General features: G+C 36.2%; 1 protein-coding gene across 2 annotated transcripts in view; it reads right to left on the minus strand.

The window, feature by feature from the left end:
- The window catches only part of so (SIX homeobox 1 protein sine oculis), a 39,820-nt gene extending 20,087 nt beyond the window's left edge, over positions 1-19,733 (minus strand). Inside the window, exons 1-3 of one of the 2 annotated variants that reach the window (XM_029312452.2) lie at positions 17,407-19,733; positions 11,495-11,756; positions 9,693-9,927 (exon numbers count right to left, since the gene is read on the minus strand). In XM_029312452.2, the coding sequence (XP_029168285.1) occupies positions 9,693-9,927; positions 11,495-11,756; positions 17,407-17,709 (800 nt within the window). In that variant the 5' untranslated portion in view covers positions 17,710-19,733. Of the gene's footprint in view, positions 1-9,692; positions 9,928-11,494; positions 11,778-17,406 lie in introns of both variants that reach the window. The other variant, XM_029312451.2, reaches the window with a different exon arrangement.
- Positions 19,734-21,032: the final 1,299 nt, after the last annotated feature.

The following is a 21,032-nucleotide window of genomic DNA, read 5'->3' on the forward strand; positions in this document are numbered from 1 at the left end:
GTAGAATTTTACGACAATGATACGGCGGATGATCGAGTCCAGTTCGCAGAAAACGTCAGAGGAACCGCACACGTCGCCCGATAAAACGTCGCGTCGCCACAAACAAACGCGGTGAGCAGAGAGCCGAGGCGCCTCTTCTCTCCCGCGTGAGCGTTTCGCTTATGCGGCGCGAATAAAACGTCCGTCCCTAATCTAATCTAATCTAAAGTGGACAATCTGACGGTACCGGCGGCGAATAAGAGAGACGTTAATCTTCCTGCCAGTAGTTTCCAAGCGGTACACAATCTCGCCATGTTTACGATTTACGTATTAATCCGCATTAATAAACTCAAGCAGATACCCTTTCTTATGCACTCTCCTCTTTTAATTGTAAATAAATTTATCACTTGTATAAGATATTCGAGTGCGAAAAACAAACACAGTAAGAGACTTTAAAGAATAATTTTGAAAATAAATTTAAAGGAAATGTTATACCTATATCATATAAGTGTGTGATGTAATTAATAAACCTAAATTAAAGCAGATACCTTTTCTTATACACAACCCCCTTTTAAATAAATTTATAATTTGTATACGATATTCGAGTGCGAAAAAAAACAGTAAGAGACTTTAAAGAATAATTTTGAAAATAAAGTTTAAAGGAAATGTTTTACCTACATCATATAAGTGTGTGATGTAATTGATAAACCTAAATTAAAGCAGATACCCTTTCTTATACACAACCCCCTTTTAAATAAATTTATAACTTGTATACGATATTCGAGTGCGAAAAAAACAGTAAGAGACTTAAAGAATAATTTTGAAAATAAATTTAAAGGAAATGTTTTACCTATATCATATAAGTGTGTGATGTAATTGATAAACCTAAATTAAAGCAGATACCTTTTCTTATACACAACCCCCTTTTAAATAAATTTATAACTTGTATACGATATTCGAGTGCGAAAAACAAACACAGTAAGAGACTTTAAAGAATAATTTTGAAAATAAATTTAAAGGAAATGTTTTACCTATATCACATAAGTGTGTGATGTAATTAATAAACCTAAATTAAAGCAGATACCCTTTCTTATACACAATCCCCTTTTAAATAAATTTATAACTTGCTATACGATATTCGAGTGCGAAAAAAAAAACAGTAAGAGACTTAAAGAATAATTTTGAAAATAAATTTAAAGGAAATGTTTTACCTATATCACATAAGTGTGTGATGTAATTAATAAACCTAAATTAAAGCAGATACCCTTTCTTATACACAACCCCCTTTTAAATAAATTTATAACTTGTATACGATATTCGAGTGCGAAAAAAAAACAGTAAGAGACTTAAAGAATAATTTTGAAAATAAATTTAAAGGAAATGTTTTACCTATATCATATAAGTGTGTGATGTAATTGATAAACCTAAATTAAAGCAGATACCCTTTCTTATACACAACCCCCTTTTAAATAAATTTATAACTTGTATACGATATTCGAGTGCGAAAAAAAAACAGTAAGAGACTTAAAGAATAATTTTGAAAATATATTTAAAGGAAATGTTTTACCTATATCATATAAATGTGTGATGTAATTAATAAATCTAAACTAAAATAGATACCCTTTCTTATACACCCTCCTTTTAATTATAAATAAATTTATCATTTGTATGTAATATTCCAGTGCGAAGAAAACACAGTAAGAGACTTAAAGAATAATGTTGAAAGTATAAATTTAGTAAATGTCTTACATCATATAAATGTGTGATGTAAAGACGCTCTTGAACGATCGAAGGGTTTCGTTGAATTACTTAAGATTATTTATGCGTGAAAAAAAATTGTGCGAGACCAAGAAATTTTCTGCCGACGTGAAACAACGTTATCCAAGTACATTTCGTATAATTTCTATATATTTCATGGCGCGATCGATCGATCGAATCGAGGTCAACGCAGAGGAGTCATCGATTAGATCGGTCCATAGGAGATAAGACGATTTAAAATTTTAACAACAAATCGATCGCGCGAGATAAGATTGTCGGTTGGCTGGAAATAACGTTTCTCTCTCTCTCTCTCTCTCTCTCTCTCTCTCTCTCTCTCTCTCTCTCTCGTGTGCGTCTCTCTCCATTTTTCCCTCTGTGTCGAATGAAGAGAGGGAAGGGAGAGAGCGAAGAAGACGAGGGCGAGGGCGTACGAGGGTTGGTACATTAGCAATGTTTTGTTGACATTGGAGAACAACGACGAAGCCATTACTGGCTTCTGCCAGCGTGATATAGCCCTTCGATCTATCGAGAAAGCCGGCGGATGGCAAACCCAGCCATCAAGCGACTGCTATCTCCTTCTATTGTCAAGATCCATTATTTATTGTGTACCATTATTATGTAAACTTATTTCCCATATTTTGTAGAGGCTTATTATATTTTAGGATCTTTGGAAAAAACTGTGAAATATAACATTTCGTAACTTTTAAATATATTATATATTATATTATATTATATATTATATAATTAATATAATTTTATATAATTATATAAAAATAATAATTGTTTCTTAGTCTTTACGTAAGAAATTCTTATTAAAACGTGAGAGTAAAATCATTCTGAGAAATCGCGTTTTGACATCTTGCGTGCTTTTACAACTCGATTATACCCTCGAGTTTTAATGCCGATAATCTTTCAGCTAAATAATTCGGCGGAAGAATAATAAATCCGAGAAACGATAAATCGGATGAGAGCTTTACGATCATAGAGGGAAGATATCTGTATTTTGCTCTTTATTTATTTATTTCTAGCATCACGCGCGTTATTGTTCTTAGGTCCTTCGGAGCCCTTCGAAGATCACCGTGGTGCGACTTTCTATCAGCGAGCAGAGTAGCGCGACAGTAATAAAGACGTTTTAAGTGTCGTATATACAAACGCGACCGCTCGCGTAGAGAGACGGAAAAAGAGAACGAGAGAAAGAGTAAAAAAAAAAAAAAAAAATATATATGAACACGACAGCGCGTGCGGCCGGGGTTTATTTTCGACTGTGAAGAATGAAGGCACAATGCACTCGCGGATGCACCAGCATCCGTTCCCCTTCCACTTCTCATCCCATCTATATTCCTGTTGTTTATCGCTTCGATCGAAACCGACACATTTTTTTAAGTGTCATACAGCGCGAAGCAGACAACAAATTATCCAACGTAACATTTATACTTTTTTGTTGCAAATCGAGCAATAGAATAGAAAATAAAATACAAATGCTGTTCAATCTTCTAGAGCTTACGCGGCTAGTTTTAATTGTTTTTTTTTTATATCCGTCACATTAATTTTTCTTATATTGTTCGAAAGTCTAAATGTATTATCATTTTTATATAATTATATAATATATATTAGGTAATTATATAAAATTATATTAATTATATAATATAATATATAATATATTTAAAAGTCACGAAATGTTATAATAAGTAATTTTCCCTTCACAAAGTATAATCACGATTTTTTAGTTGAGAAATCTCTCGAAGATTTTATACGTATTCATTATTGTGTTTTTTAAATTTCATTACCGTCACCTTAAACCGGGGTTAAAAAATAAGTAAATAAATATAAAATAATTTTTTGCCACCTTTTATTGTACAATAATTCATTATTAGACATTAGATTAAAGAATATTATTTTTATATATGACTTCACTTTTTAACATAATTTGAATTTTTTATATTTACTGCTCTTAACAGCCTTTTATCAAATTTATTTAAAAAATAAGCTTTCGGGCAAAAGTAACGCAGAAGAAGCTCTCTCCCTCTCTGTTGCAACGCGATACCCTGACGTACGTCGGAAAATTTCGAGAACGAGCGACGAGGAGGGCAAGTCGGATTATCCGGCGGCGGCGCCGATCATCTTAATCAGCATCAAGGCGCGTTATCTCGCGTTTAGGCGATACACGCACGTTCCACCGTCATCGGACACCGAGTACCGAGAACCAGCGACAGCGTTATCATCAGGCACCGATGCTGCTGCAACTGCAGCGACGCTGACGCACGGCGTCGATCGGCGATGATGATGATGATGATGATGATGATGATGATGTTGTTGATGATGACGCGTCGTCGTGCCTCGTGCGTTTTTCAAAGTGCAGCGGATGCACTTCGTCGCGCGAAGGATGCTGACGACTCTGTATCTCGGAGTAAATAAGTCGCGTTGATAATTTACGAAGCGAGAGAGAAGGGTCTTTCTCCTTTATCTCGACGTCGCAAGATTTTTTCGGTATGCAAAACACAGCCCCGGGATTTTTATCTCGATCGACGTCTCATTGTTTAAGTTTGTTGGGCGACCAGAAAGGAACGCAAGAGGGATTAAGAGAGCGAATGCTGTCGCGGATGTTTCGAGAATCCACGGTGTTTATATAGAGACCAATCTTATCTTTAACGCGATCCGGATCTTATTATATACTTCCGCTCGAGTGTGACTCGTCACACGTGTCTATAATCAAAACCGATCAATATTCATCCGTTTGACTGTCAGTAATGACAGGAAAAGAGTTTATGAGAATTAAATTATGATCCGGGAATTAACGCTTCTACAAAAATGTATTGCCACGTCATTATTTTTGATTATATAATTACTGCCGTTTATTTTCGTAATTACTGTAATTATTGTTATAATGCATTTATTATTGCTGATCCCTTCGCTACGTGACAGAATTCACGTCAAAAATTAATCTATCCTTAATTGATGAAAGGCTCGTATAAATTAACGAAATTAAAAGAAATAAATATTGTAGGCCAACTAACAAAATTTTGTTATTTAGACTTCGCAAGACACACTTGAAATTTCGAGAAGAAGAATTTGTTAAAACGATAATCATGATTAAATGTCTCAAAACTTGGAATCTCAGACCAATCGTCTTACTCATTCATTATTCATCAGCGAAGAATCGTTAACTTTGTATTTTAATATTTGAGTTTTATGTATTGAAGAAGACTGTAGTGCAGTCGAAACTTTTACTTTGTATATTGTTTCTCTAATGGAATGAGAATTTAATTAAAAAATGATAATAATTCAATCGACCATTGAGAATTTAATTATTAATCAATCTTCATATCTTATGTAATTTTGCTCGTTTAGTTGGCCTACAATATTTATTTCTTTTAATCTATCCTCTGTCGCTTGAAATATACGGGAAACACTGTTCCTCCCAAATTCTACATGGTTAATTCATTATCTTTTTCGCCTTTTTTTTATAGTCTGTGTTTCGTCGAGCGTGCGCGTTATATCGCGTCCAAATGAGGTAGTTAAATCGTTCGATAACAGCTCCCTGGGGGAGGACTACGGTCCCGTATTTGACGTTTTTTGCCTGCTGCAGACGCCCACGAGACGCCCCTGTCCCGAGGGAGGAAACACCGCCCTTGTATGTGCGAGATCGACTTAATTTCCGACAGCGTGCGTGCGTTAAACAGGCAAATAATTACAGCCTTTTAACCCGAGGAGGCGGTCGCGTATTATTTTTCTTCCTTACAAATGTTATTATATTTTATCACAAATAATAAGATGCAATTTAATTCGACCAAAAACTGGCTATTCATTTATTGAAAATAAGTACACACTAAATAAGTACTCAATAAATGAATAGTCAGTTTTTGGTCGAATTTTTAAATTGCATCTTATTATTTGTGAAAATTTTATCACTGGCGATCAACAATTAATTGTAAAGATTTTTTATTATATTATATTATAGACAGAGACAAGGTTTCACTCTCTCAAATCTTTTAGATGAATTCTTGGAATTTTCAGACTCGTTTATTAGCGAATCTATATATGATTAATGTCAGAATGATTGAAACTCTTCGTGAGAGGTCTTCACCGGATTTATTCATAATAAAATAACAGCAATTAGAATATTAATCTAGTATGTTCTGTGGAATTGTTTGGAAAGACTTTCAATCTTATTCCTATATACAGGGTGTCCCATAGGAAATTGCTGAATCTAATCGGCTGTCATTTTTTAATGCATGCAGTTATTGAGAAAACAAAAATTGTGTTGGACAGAGGAAAATCTGCAGTTTTTAATGGATATAAATAAAATGTTTGTATATCAGTTTATTTTATTGAAAAAAGTAATGAAAAAGTGCTAATAATTACATATGTAAACTAATGAGAAATATTTTCGAAGTGCGTACCATTTGAATTGGTAAAAAATTCTGTTCTTTTACGAAAACTCGTAAAAACTTTTTCTAACATGTCATTTTTAATGTTTCTGATGATCCTTTTAATAATTTTAAATCTGGCATTATTGAAAATATTTATCATTAGTTTATGTTGATTTTATGTAATTATTAGCACTTTTTTCATTACTTTTTATCAATAAAATAAACTATTATACAAATATTTTATTTATATCCATTAAAAAACTGTAGACTTTCCTCTGTCCAACACAATTTTTGTTTTCTCAATATCAGCATGCATTAAAAAATGACAGCTGATTAGTTTCAGCAATTTCCTATGGGACACCCTGTATATAAAATATACATGAAATAAAAAATATAAATCTCTAAGAAAATTTCCCGAGCAATTGAACAATCAGTAGTTGAAGTGCAGAATTCTATATTAATGAATCGATATATGTATATTTTAAAATAAAATTTACCCATGTAAACAATACGCTCTTCAATCTTTCCGCTGGCCGTGTGTTAACAAAAGTGTCAGCCAGCAAGGAGTGTCTTCATCGAAGGATACATAGATCCGTACGAATCGTGGTTACGTCTTCTCGCGAGGGAGGAAGTGGGAAGCACCACCGTGACAGGGCACACGTCATGCCACGGGGAACGTATTGAATTTCTTATGGCTTCTGTGTATTCCCATGGACAGAGGCAGGAGGTCAGAGATGCAGAGGTGTTTGCGAATTAACGTATCCCCGAGATCAAAACGCGGTGACGCAATCAGGATCCTTGGTAAAAACTCTTTTTCTAACATGTCATTTTTAATGTTTCTGATGATCCTTTTAATAACTTTAAATCTGGCATTATTGAAAATATTTATCATTAATTTATGTTAATTTTATGTAATTATTAGCACTTTTTTCATTACTTTTTATCAATAAAATAAACTATTATACAAATATTTTATTTATATCCATTAAAAAACTGTAGACTTTCCTCTGTCCAACACAATTTTTGTTTTCTCAATAACAGCATGCATTAAAAAATGACAGCTGATTAGTTTCGGCAATTTCCTATGGGACACCCTGTATATAAAATATACTCGAAATAAAAAATATAAATCTCTAAGAAAATTAAAATTCCATTTTTAATATTATTGTCAAATTAAACGTAACATTTGTTTTTCATGATCGACATTTCGACTGAACGAGGTTCTATCCGATTGATTTTCATTTTATTTTTTATGTCAACTGCAGCCCCGATTGTATCAGCTGCTAATTCATTTATTTAATAAAATAATTTAACAATAAATAACTAATTAATTTAATATATAATAGAATTTTATAATTAAAAAACACGGACATGTGTGACAGAAAGGTTTCGATCTTTAATAACGTCACTTGCAAGGTTTCTTCAATTTAATCCCTTTCTTCTTTTAATTCGTGATACTCATAAAGATTATGCATTATTTACTGTTAAATTACTTTGGTACAAAATTCTTATTTATGCAAGATATTACTTTCCGCAAATTTATCTGATTATTCGTCAAGGCGTGAAACGTTATTTATTAATTCCATTGCAGGTAAAATTTGTACCGAAAAATTTAGGAATATCTTATAGATGAATTCATGGTGATGGATATTATATCTCAAATTGCTTTGGATTGGATATACGCTCTATCATTCATTGTGTATATTAATTACAGGATATTCTACAAAACACCCACACTTTCGTATCACCCCCTAAAATCACACAAGTATAATATTCATTCAATTACTCGATCGTTGATCTCCTTCGCATTATTCTAACGGATCACTTTAGATCAATGTTTAAAAAAATTAGATATAACTCTGATGTTACATTATCTATTATTAATATCAAATTTCTTTGTCTCAACTAGATTAATTAAAAAATTATAATTTCCCTTTTACTTTACAATGGATCCATTAATTTGCGAAGCAGTGAAAGCGTTGGAAAGAACCAAGCAAATTTTGCATTCATAAATTAAATTACAATAAAAATCATTCTCTGTCAATATAGCCATAAAAAATGCATGCTTCAAAATATCTCAACGAACGTTATTTCTACGACTATGATCGTTTCACGATTCATAGATTAATTAGAAAATTATAATTTCCCTTTTACTTTACAATGGATCCATTAATTTGCGAAGCAGTGAAAGCGTTGGAAAGAACCAAGCAAATTTTGCATTCATAAATTAAATTACAATAAAAATCATTCTCTGTCAATATAGCCATAAAAAATGCATGCTTCAAAATATCTCAACGAACGTTATTTCTACGACTATGATCGTTTCACGATTCACAGATTAATTAGAAAATTATAATTTCCCTTTTACTTTACAATGGATCCATTAATTTGCGAAGCAGTAAAAGCGTTGGAAAGAACCAAGCAAATTTTGCATTCATAAATTAAATTACAATAAAAATCATTCTCTGTCAATATAGCCATAAAAAATGCATGCTTCAAAATATCTCAACGAACGTTATTTCTACGACTATGATCGTTTCACGATTCACAGATTAATTAAAAAATTATAATTTCCCTTTTACTTTACAATGGATCCATTAATTTGCGAAGCAGTGAAAGCGTTGGAAAGAACCAAGCAAATTTTGCATTCATAAATTAAATTACAATAAAAATCATTCTCTGTCAATATAGCCATAAAAAATGCATGCTTCAAAATATCTCAACGAACGTTATTTCTACGACTATGATCGTTTCACGATTCAAAGTCACGCGAAAGAATTCGCGCGAGATTGGCGGTTCTGCCTGGCCAGATGGCCAGAACTGGTAGTTATTTATTTATCAATCGCTCGTGGGAGAAGAGAGAAGGAAAGGACGGTCGAGCATGCATGCGACACGATGCTACGCGGCGGAAGGCATCACGTTACGTATATAGTTATGGGGTCTCCGCTCGTTTCTAAAATCGGATGTAGAGCAACGACCTTCCAAACAACACGAGGACTAAACTCTCCTACCCCGCGGACTCCAATCTCGCGCGGAGCGACGAAAATTCCACGCGCTAACGTACGTCAATTATACAATTACCCCGACACCCCAAGTTGGATCACTTACTTAAAGATGTTGTTTAAGTATGAAACCATTCAACGTCGGATTGATTTTAATTTTATTTTTGTATCAACAAATTTTCGAGCCGATTACAGATCAGCTGTCATTAACTTTGAGAATCATCGCTGCCTGCGCATGATTTAATTTTCTATTTGATTTATTTAATAACATAATTTAACAATATAACAACTTTTAATATAATAGAATTTTATAATTGAAAAACACGGACATGCGCGACGGAAAAAAGACTCGATCTTTAATAACGTCACAAGATTTCTTAATTCTTTTCTTCTTTAATAAGAGTTAAATCCTATATATTATTATTTTTAGCTAATTATATTTCCATGTTATGTACGACGTGGCTTTCTCCTATAGAGAATTTTTTTCGGTATAAAAAATATTTCTCATTTTTTTTTTTCGCAAAGCATAGCATCGCTCCGCCGACGATTTAATTACCTAGAAATTGAAAGCTCAAAGACTCACCTATGCTCGGCGGCGCGGTCTCTCTGCCTCCGGTTTTTGAACCAGTTGCTGACTTGCGTGGTGGTGAGGCCAGTGCTCTCCGCCAATTCTCGCTTTTCACGCGGCGACGGATACGGATTGGTGGCGTACCAATCCCTCAGAACGCTCCTGGACTTTTCCTTGAAGCAATAAGACGTTTCCTCGCCGTCCCAGATAGTGCGCGGTAGCGGAAACTTGCGGCGCACTCGATACTTTCCTGCAAAAGAAAAAAAAAAAAAAAAAAAAAAAAATTCATAAATCTCTCGAAAGCCATTGATTTAATTAGAGAAAAAAAAATAAATATTTCCGATATATTTGACAATAATTTTTTCCATCTCGATGAATGAGATGGATCGCGATTTTAGGGAACGCGAACGGAAGAGGAAGCGACGACACGACGTGCTTCTCGATTCCTTTAGCATGCGCGCAGCACGCTTTGTTCTTCAGCTTCTCTTTTTTCCTCGGGAGAGACGGATTTGGTTTCTGGGCCGAGAGCGCGCAACGGGTTGGCGTCGTCGCCTTCACGCGCCTCCGCTCGCAAATAAGATCGAGCGAGGTAAAATAGGGCCAAGTCTATACCGCTCATTAGCTCGAATTGCACTCGGTAATAACTTACTCCGTTCGGCCGTCCGTTAATGTTGAAATCGTGTGTACGGCGTTCACCGCGCGCGCGTTATTAATCGCCGCGTGCAATAAACATTAGCGCGAAAATAAACGTGGCGAGCACGCAACGCGAGATTTAAACGCCGCTCGCCGATATTGTTTAAGTTTAATCTGCGAAATAATATTCCATGTCGGAAATTGGATATATATATATATATATATATATATATATTCATTCAAATATATATATATATATATATATATATATATTTCGTTATCTATTATCTATTAAATACATATATATATATATATATATATTTCAAATAGTAGAGATGACGTTCAACAACTATCATGTGAAATGAATTATTGAACCGCGGACTGCATAAAATTATGGAGAAATTCCATTATCACGCAGGAAGTTCCGTAATTATGTTAATGTTTCAGTAGAGTACATTATCATTCGCGTATATATTACTCTCTCTCTTTCCCTATTTTATATATATATATATATATTCTATCTCTTATATGATTTCGTGCGATAATACAAGAGAAAGATAATATATTTAGTGGTTTCGCTATTCCTAAAATTATATATTATAAATACAATATATAAATTCGTGTTCTGTAGAAACTTTATTTAAAAACTTTATAGTTTAACCGTATAGATAAAATATATTTTGAAATAATATATTATTTTGAATTTTCTCTCATTTAATCAATCGAGGTAACATTGCTCGAGTTTTCAAGAATTATTTAATCCATCTGATATTACATAATTAATCTATTTTTAGAAAACTGTGTTTAATTTACGTCTCTTATTATATTATCAGACTAACTTTTGATTATACCCAAGATCGATCACAGAAGATGCAAGTTTTCTTCTCAAAATTTACGAAAACATTTTTCCATCACAAAAGTCTAACAATTATTGCCAAAAATAAAAGATGATTTAATCGATCGAATAAATTATTATTATATAATATTAATAATATATATTATGAAAAAATTACTATATTATTAATTAACAATTAAATAAATATTAAAGGCGATTTGCATTATCGTGCGTCACTAACAATAAGTCTGAATATTGCGTTCGGAAATTTGAATAATTTGGACTAATCCAACTCTTCGTACGAGCATTATGAAAAATAAATAAAGATCGTGAAAAGATTCTTACTAACCAACTGCGCCGAGGGGCCTGCCACGCAGCCTCTCAGCCTCGATGTAGTGGGCCTTGAGCCAGAGGGCCTGCAGCTTCGCATGATTGCTCGGGCTGAAGGTGTGACTCTCCAGAATCCTATAGAGCTCCTTAAACTGGCCCCGATGAAAGGCGACGATCGCTTTGGCCTTGAGGACGCTCTCGTGCCGATGCAACCTGGTGCACGCCGGCAGGGACCAGAGGAATCTGCTGAGCCTCTCCACGGAACCCGCCTGCTGGAGAACCTGGACATGCGACACCATCGCCTTGAAGACGATAGACAGGGGGGGCACACTGTTAGTCGGCAAAACTCATCCCGGGTCTCCTCTTATTCTAGTGTATCTTGTATATGTCTCGCATTCATCTCTATCTCTCTCTCTCTGAGAGCTGAGCGTTTCGTTTCAAGAAAGACGACTTTCGCGGACAGCAATTATCCAACAGGTTAATCAGTCGGGATATTTTCGCGTGACTGAGGGAATTGAGGACGGGATGAGAACGAAAATACAGCAAATGACTGACTGTGCGCGCGAGACTGCTTTTTGGAAAATTTCGGAAATTATTATAAAACGGTGAATTTTTTTTTTCAATAGAATTTTTTGCGGTCTTAGATAAAACTTTGGTTTATATTTCGAATCCTTTTTCAACTTTTATCACAGAAGCTATAAAGATCTGGTGGTAATTTTTTTTTTCAATTCACTTAAGTATCAAAGATCACATTAATAAAGAAGAAATTATATTAAATTATTTATTTTGAATTTTGTCCGCATTTTTCTTAAGAAATAATATATATAGTATTGTTTTCTCAAGTCAAATGTATTTCTTTTTTTATAAAAACGGCAAATTTAATTTTTATTTAAATTTAATAAAATTATACAAGTTTTTTATATGTGTGATAAGTATTTTCAATACTAATTATAAATTTAAAAAGATAAAATATAAATATCTACTTAGGATTTTAATCAAATGAGATTCAATATTAAATCAGGCTTAAAATGTCAAATACTAAGTTCAAAAAAGGAATGGATAAAAATCAGGATGTCTATCTCCTATTATCACAAATTTTAATTAATCAAATTTCTGCGAGCACGCAAAAGTGATTCTCGTGTCTCAGAGCGATTCAAACAAACTATGTATTTTCATAAATTACTTGAAATATCTACGTGAAAATTTTCAGACAGTCGGTAATATCGAGATAATATTGGAATCAATAATTACGAGTGAACATTTTTATATTTAGTTTATAGATTTCTTCTGCAAATATACTAAAATAAGATTATAATTCAAAGCTACGAAATTACAAAGATTTTAGCAATGAATTGAATAGAATAAAAATCTATAAACCTGTTGCATTTTTAATGAAAAAATAATGCAATTTAGTACAACTTGATTACTAATATAAGTAACGCTGCACTTGATATGATTTGACGTTTATTATTCGTACAATTTCTCGAAACAATCACTAATAAATGTAATCTATATCGATTTTATTTCGTCATATACTTCGTTTCATCAACATAAATTGTGTTATCCTTTACGATGACATAAATAAGCTATCGTGAATTCTGCTTGAGAAATGAGTTATCTATTTTTGCTGATCTATCTTTGCCGATATCTGCATATGTCGTGTCAGTGACGTTTATATTAGATATTATGCGCCGTGTCTAGATATCGTCTTATGTATCTTTAATTTACACATAACTGATTTCTAAAAGCGCGGTACTATCGTACAAAATCGATACGCGTTACTGATTGCAATATAAACTATACTTCAAGAAAATTCTATGCAGTCGTGTATTTATTTTATTTCATTCGTTATTATATTGCATTAATATTACGTAATTAAATTTATATATATTTTTTTTTTTGAAGAAATTTAATTTAAATTATGTCTTTCGTTGCATTATTCCCTAATAAATTCGTTTCGCAAACAATGCAGAACGCGCAAAATTACTTTACGATTAACCGACTGTCAGAATTGATGTAAGTTCCTTTCTAGCTGGTAAAATGAATTGCTGTGAAAGTACCGACGCGGAATGAAGACATCGCCGATCGTACACGGATGGATCTTTAATCACCGCTTAATTGGCGATATGAGCTCTGTAACACCTGTCATCTTTGTCTGCTCGCCGTCGTCGCCGGATGTCGCCGAATTTTCGCGGTACGGCCGATTAATCTTAGCCGCGTGGCATAATGAGAAACGAGTGTCACGTTACTGAGCAAAGAGAAATGTATGACACAGATCTCGAGATTGAATTTACTAATAATGCAGCTACCGCGATCAGAAATCGTGCAGTTTCATTACACTCTCTTCTATTCTAGAACTGAATAACTCTGCAGAAATGCATTGATATGATATACGAGCGTGCGATACGCATTGAAAAGTAAACGCACGAAACAAAGATATTATATTCAAAAATCAGAATTTTTTTCATTCTCTTCATTTAAAATTTCTAATAAAAGTGATCAGATTTATCAAGTGACTATACCGAAAAGTATCATCTTTAATCTTTTCTCGTTGAATCTTAGATGTAATTCTTATGTGTTTAATATGTATAATATGTAATTTAATAATTGATATGGATATTCGATGGATGTAGCCACTTATAATAAAAGATCAGTTATTAGGTTTATATTTAAAGAAAAAAAATTAGAATATAAAATTGAATATATTTAACTATTGTACTAAAACTGGGATTTAACAAAATCGATGTTCTAGAATCTAGAATAATCTAACCAGAATCAAAAGAAAATTATTCAGTTCTATCTATCAAATTCTCCTCTTTCTCTCAAATATACGTGATCTCGTTGGGATTCTAGATCGAATAATCAATGGAATCGATTGACATCCGGTGAAACGATTTCCTTTATGCCTCGAAAACGGATCTATCGATGGATAATACCTCGAATGATACAAGACAACTAGCGCCCACGTGTCACAGAAAGTATGGCAACAATCACTATATTTTTGTACAGATCGATAGGCGAAAGCGACCCAATTTCGCGGGTCGCGTCTTATCATGCTAACCGAGGCAGATATTCGCATTCTGTAAAAATTCACTCTCGCAAAATTTCCAACATATTATATTATAATCCTTCTGTGCGACGTGGGCAAGGAGTTAAAGTCTAGCCGCATAATTACAGCGCTAGTATACACACGCACACACATACAGAGGGATATGCACGTGCAAAAACGCGTTTGTGCAGTCCGCGATCGATTACTTCCGCGTTTGGCAAATCCATCTTTCTTCACGTGCAATCGATTATCTTCTTAATTCTCACATTCGTTGATTGACGTGTGAAAATCGTCGCAATCGTTCATGAATCAAGCACTTTCACCTTCTCGTGCTCAATTCAAAGAGTAATTTCTAATAATACTTTCGCGGCATAAAAAGTCCAAAATTAAATAGCCCCAATTTAAATATAAATAGTCCAAAATAAAATAACTCGAAAATCCAGAAGGGATATTTCGAAGTTCGAGGTATATTTTAAAACATTTTTCATTTGGAAATTAAAAAATACATCACAAGATAAATCTCTTTCGCCAAAAACATGTTACATTTTTATATAATTATTTCTATGTATCTATATATTCAATTAATAAGATAAAATAAAATAATGAGTTAAACATATCTCGATTGTATTTTTTAATTAACTAACACAAATGATGCTTATAAGAATTTGTTAAATTCGCGTAAAATATTTTTACTCAAGTTTCCAATTTTATTAATAGCGACGATCTTAGCATATGAATAATTCGGGGCTGCACTTTAAGAAAGCTTGATAAATGTGCGGCGAAGAATTAATGAGATTTTTGCCAAACGTATGCGGAAGGTACTTTTGCGAAAATCATTCTCTCTCTCTTTCTTTCTCTCCTTCGAATAGGATGAATTAACACGTGGGACGTTCGATATGAGGGACGTAAACGTCGCGCGCAAAACAATTTACGGTTACAGTAAAATCGTGCAGATTCCATTAAGCGTGCGACATGCAGGCAAATCTTGGCGCATACCGCTGCACATTGTCGGCGAAATAACGACCGCATTGTCGCGGCGACAATTTCATCATCGCGGCGACATAAAATCTTGGTCGTTTCCACATTTTTTAACAGTTAACGCGCGATGACACTGGCATCCGTACATAAATGTATGTATGTTATATAATACTATAATTTTATTTAATAAATATTTTATTAAACATCTACACGATAACATTCCTCTTCGAATATTAAATATATACACAGAGAGAATTTTCTCTTATTGTTAGAATTTACCCTGAAAATCGTGATAATCGTGGGACAGTATTGGAAGAATTTTACCACAGCAAAAATATTAATATCTACTACAATAAGATATATTCGATTAATTTTATCATGTACATACTAATATTTTTTATTATGAAAAATATTTAGGGAAACATAAAATTCTTCTAATATTGTCCCACGATTACCATAATTTTCAGAGTAAATTCTAAGAGACAATTTTCTCTGTATACACAATAATAATAGATATTTAGAAAGATAATAAAACGAAATGACGATACTCAAAAAGAGATGCACGATTGAATGTGCAATATTTTAAAAAAAACTTGCAACGCGAAATGAAGTTTCTGCGATATTTATGTTTCGTGAATAATCAAAAATTTACAAAATTGAGCGGTGTTATTTCGCCGAAAAAAGCGCAGCGACTGCTAATCAAATTTGCCATCAACCGCTCATTAACTATGCGTCGCGAACATGTATATATTTTCAAGTGACATAGCTCTTTTATTTCTGTTCACATAAATACAATAAATTATGCGCCATCCTTTTTACAGCGTGAATAAAATATATTTAGCGCATTTCAAATATTTAATGTAACTTGTCATGTTACGTTTTAAATTAACATTCACGAGATTGTATATGTTAGCACATAACGCTATTACGAGAAATGTTTACACCTGGAATTGAATTTCAATCTTCTGTCAATGGACCGCAAATGTATTTTCCAAACGTGACATGTAGTAGCGAACGGCTGATGGCAACGGGCGCGTGTCAAGCCTCCAGAGCCCCTCCAAATAAGTCGGCGAAGCGACAAGTTTCGAGTTTAAATGAAATTGCTCGCTCTTTCGCGCAATTCTTTCTGCGCTTGAAAGCGCGGTTTCGCACGATCCCAGCAAACACAGTATATAAATACGTATATGTTAGTTGTAATTTCCCACTCATAGATGTAACATTTTTAATATTACATATATTACATTGTAGTTATATTGTCATTATATCCCAAGATAGCACTGACTTATCAATACATCAATGTTCTATTTGGTATATAATTACAATATAACTACAATGTAATATATGTTATATTAAAATGTTACATCTATGAGTGGGAAATTACAACTAACATGGATGTTACATGTAACGTACACGTTATATTACCTGTTACATTCCGTTTTATTATAGCAATGTAACAATTATATATCGGTGTTTGTTGGGTTAGTTCTAATATATACCCAGCAAACACAGTATATAAATGTTATATACTTAAACATGTTACATGTAACGTATATGTCAGTTGTAATTTCCCACACTCATAGATGTAACATTTTTAATATTACATATATTACATTGTAGTTATATTGTCATTATATCCCAAGATAGCACTGACTTATCAATACATCAATGTTCTATTTGGTATATAATTACAATATAACTACAATGTAATATATGTTATATTAAAATGTTACATCTATGAGTAGGAAATTACAACTAACATGGATGTTACATGTAACGTACACGTTATATTACCTGTTACATTCCGTTTTATTACAGCAATGTAACAATCATATATCGGTGTTTGCTGGGATCCTTACCGGAGGGGGCTCTCACGCGAATACACAGACCCAGGTGGCCCAACTTACCTCGCAGACGCACGCGACTTGCTCCTGGGTGAAGCCGAAACTCGGCAGCTGGCCGTTTCCGCTGCCACCGGCGGAGCTCGCCGGGCTGTCCTGGGGGCTGTAGCTGGCCGCCCCGGTCGTGCCGGGGGTATAGGCGTTCTCCACGGTGCCGCTCGTGGTCGAGTGTCCGGTCAAGGGGGTTGGCGTGCTCTGGGGGCTGTAATCGCCGGCGGCTGTCCCGAGAACGTCCGTGCCGCCGCCGGCACCACCGGCCGACGGGCCCATCGCGCCCCCGTTACCAGCGGTGCCACCGTAGGCCATCATGGCTGCGTCATCGCCGGGGTCCACCACGACGACCCTCCGCACCGTGGCACCGCCGCTCTCCACCGTGCTGCTGACAACGCGCGATCGTCCGACCTCTTTCGCGTTCTTCTGTCACTTCGGGATGACCTGTCAGTCTCCTCTGACGTCACCCTCACTCGCCGCTCATCCTCCGAGGATGACCACCCTTCGCGGAATCACTGCGGATTCATCTGAGACGTCCGGACGAGGACATCTTTCCGATCCGAGTCGCGATTCTTTTGAAATATAAATATAGTATTGATAGGTCGGATAATCCTCAATGTGTCAACGGTGGAGGCTGAAGAGCACGCGTGATGAAATCAAGTCCACGTAGGGGAATAATGAAAGTAGCTTCATAAGATTCGAATGTATATCAATAGTGCTCCGATAAAATTATTTAATAAACAATTGTTATGTCGTTTGTCGAAGCTAATCCTGTGCACTGTACCGTGTAATTCGGAGCGAAAAGGAAGAAACACTGAAGCTTTCGTTTGATAATCGAATGTCCTTCCGAGGCATCGATTTGTAACGTTGCACTTTGATGGTTCTTCGATCAATCGATCCGATTGCTATCACGAGAATCGCGTGAAAATATTTTTAAATCACGTGTCAATTGAGACGAGAACGTCAAGAGGAAAAATAGAAAAAAATCTTCTCAGCGTCATTAAGGAGAACGATTTCTTCCTGATATTAGTCTAGCGATTAACTCCTTCCAGCCGACGGTCGGCAGATTCGCGCTGGATTCACAAGTCTTATCTTGGCGAGAATCTCTATATCTTTCACCGATCTTCGATCCAACACAGATTACACTTAAAAATCAGGAAGAAGCGAAACTACTCTTACTTTGTTGATTGCTTTCGAACATTTCTCGTACGCAAACTCCTCTTCTTATTGCTTGACACGTTACAACTTGCAGTAGTTCCACAAATAATTAAATCCCAAGCGATCATCGACTCATTCCTGGATCATTCATCCAAAAATATTTTTCCAATTTCGCGCACAATTTCGTTAATTAGTCACACGTTTCCCTCGAGAATTCCTCCAGTCCGCAAAACGATCCAAGCTCGTCTATCGCGTTGTTTCTTCCGTCTCGACGATTTTCTGCGCGCTTTCTTTCGTTTTCGCTGTCGGCACACACAGGTTGCACCGTGAAATCCACGGGCTCGTATTTCCACGGGGCCAGAGACCACTATTTATAGATCGCTTGGTACACTCGCGAGCGCGTCGCTATTATTAGAGGCGCCTTAACGACGTCTCCCTCGCACTCCTCGAATCCCAATCGACGCCTCTTCTCTCGAAAATGTCATCAAACCTTCGTCATCCACCTTCGGGATATTTGCCACCCCACTATCTCGAATGCTCACTCGACGATTTATCACGGCGACTTATGTGTAGAACCACATTTTTACAGCGTGCAAACGGCATTCTTTCTCTCCCACCTTCCTTAATACGGATGATTCTTCGTCTCGAGGTCTCATATCTCGATAGATCGCACCGACGAACTCTCAACTCGACCAAGAATCTCGAATCTTCCCCTGATCTACGAGAAAGTCTGTCGAAACCACGCCTTCGCTTAGGGTGTGTCAGAAAATTCCACCCGCTGCGGTTCACAATAGAAAGACGTACCTCCTGAAGAAACCTCACAAAAGAAAGACACAGCCCGCTTGGTCGCAAAAAAGGGGTGGTTTCGCGCGTCGACTCCTCGAGTTTGCCGAGTTCGACCGACTCGGACTCGCGCACCAAGAGTGATGATCTCGTCCAGCAAAGCCGATCGCGATTTCTAGATCACTCTGGGAGACGAAAGAGAGAGAGAGAGAGAGAGAGAGTGTGTGTCAGCTCCTCTCGAGGCGGTGGATCAATGGGCAGTTCTGTCTCTCTCGCGGCCACGCGAGAGAGAGACACTCACCTCACGCGCGCACCAGAAGGGACTGGCGATGCGGCGTGTCGGCGAGATGAACCGAGCGCGTCATGCGCTTTGCGGCGCGGCTCGCCGAAAGGCGTGGCCACTCTGACATCCGCGTGACGGGCGCTTCTATTGGATGCTGGGCACCATACCGCCACCATACCGTCCCGCCATTGGCGGCGCGCGCGCGCCGCCAAATGAGCCTCGTTAGCATACGGCGCGAGCATGCCGTAGTGCGTGGGTAGAGAGAGACGGATATAGAGCGAGTGAGTGAGAGAGAGAGAAAGAGAGAGAGAGAGAGAGAGAGAGGAGACACGCGAGCGAATTGCATCCAGACTGCGGATCCTTCCGAGGAGCTCGTTAAATTCCGAACTTCTCTGGATGTCTGTTCTCTCTTAATGACGCGCAAGCCAGGACGACGCGATTTTTATGTCGATGTGTTCGCGGCAAATGTTATATGTATATGTATGTCCGCGGAAAAATCTCCAAATTACGACGTATTTGAAAGACTTTTTTTTTCATCGGTTATCGAATTATAGAATAAAAGAACGGTATCATTGTTATTATTATGCAGTTTGATATCTGCAGTTTATTACAGCTGACAAGCTTGGCAGAATTAAATAATAAACGAAGTAGATGGGAGCGAGAAACGGTATACATCATATGTTTTATGATCTGATGGATTTTTAGAAGGAAATTACAAGATTGTAAAATTGTAACACACATAGAATATCGCAAAAAAGAGAGTCTGGTGCGTCGGATTTATCATGTGCAAAATTGCGAAACGTGCCGGTTGTGATATTAATAACGCCGGCGCGATAAAATAATCGCTCGCGAGATAGCGACGTTATTACGCTGCCAAGAAAGCATTGAACGAGCTGTCATTATTATTCATCATGCGAGGGAATTGCGAGGAAAAGCGTGTAAGAAAATAATAAATGGGGAAGAAGCGCGTTAAAGATCTCGTTTATCAGCCGCTGACTTATTCGCGTTTCGCGGAAGAGAGATAAAACGGAGAGGGTTGAGAATGGGAAGAGAAAGGGAAGGAAGGCAACGGCTTATCTTCCCCGGGGGAAAAATCGATTTATAGCACTCGCGGGGGTTTATGAACGCCCCCACGGAAGAAAGGTACCGTCGCTTAGAAGCTACTTACAACAGAAGTTGGATAAAGTTTCAGAGCGCTCGCGAGCGCTTGCGTTTTTTGCGTTACTTAAGGCACCGTACGCTCCTCGTCGTATATTCGGGCTAGAATAACAACCGCGATCTCCTCGCCACGTAGCGAAATCGCCGACCTCGTCCGATTTAACTGCGTAAGAAAGCAACAGCGAGACTTCGCACGCGACTCTTTGCGATATCTTTCTTGTACGCGAGAAAAAATAGGGTAAAAACGCATGTCGATGTA

This window comes from Nylanderia fulva, unplaced genomic scaffold, assembly GCF_048542155.1.
Source record: "Nylanderia fulva isolate GAGA-0341 unplaced genomic scaffold, ASM4854215v1 Scaffold18, whole genome shotgun sequence".
NCBI classification, from domain to species: domain Eukaryota; kingdom Metazoa; phylum Arthropoda; class Insecta; order Hymenoptera; family Formicidae; genus Nylanderia; species Nylanderia fulva.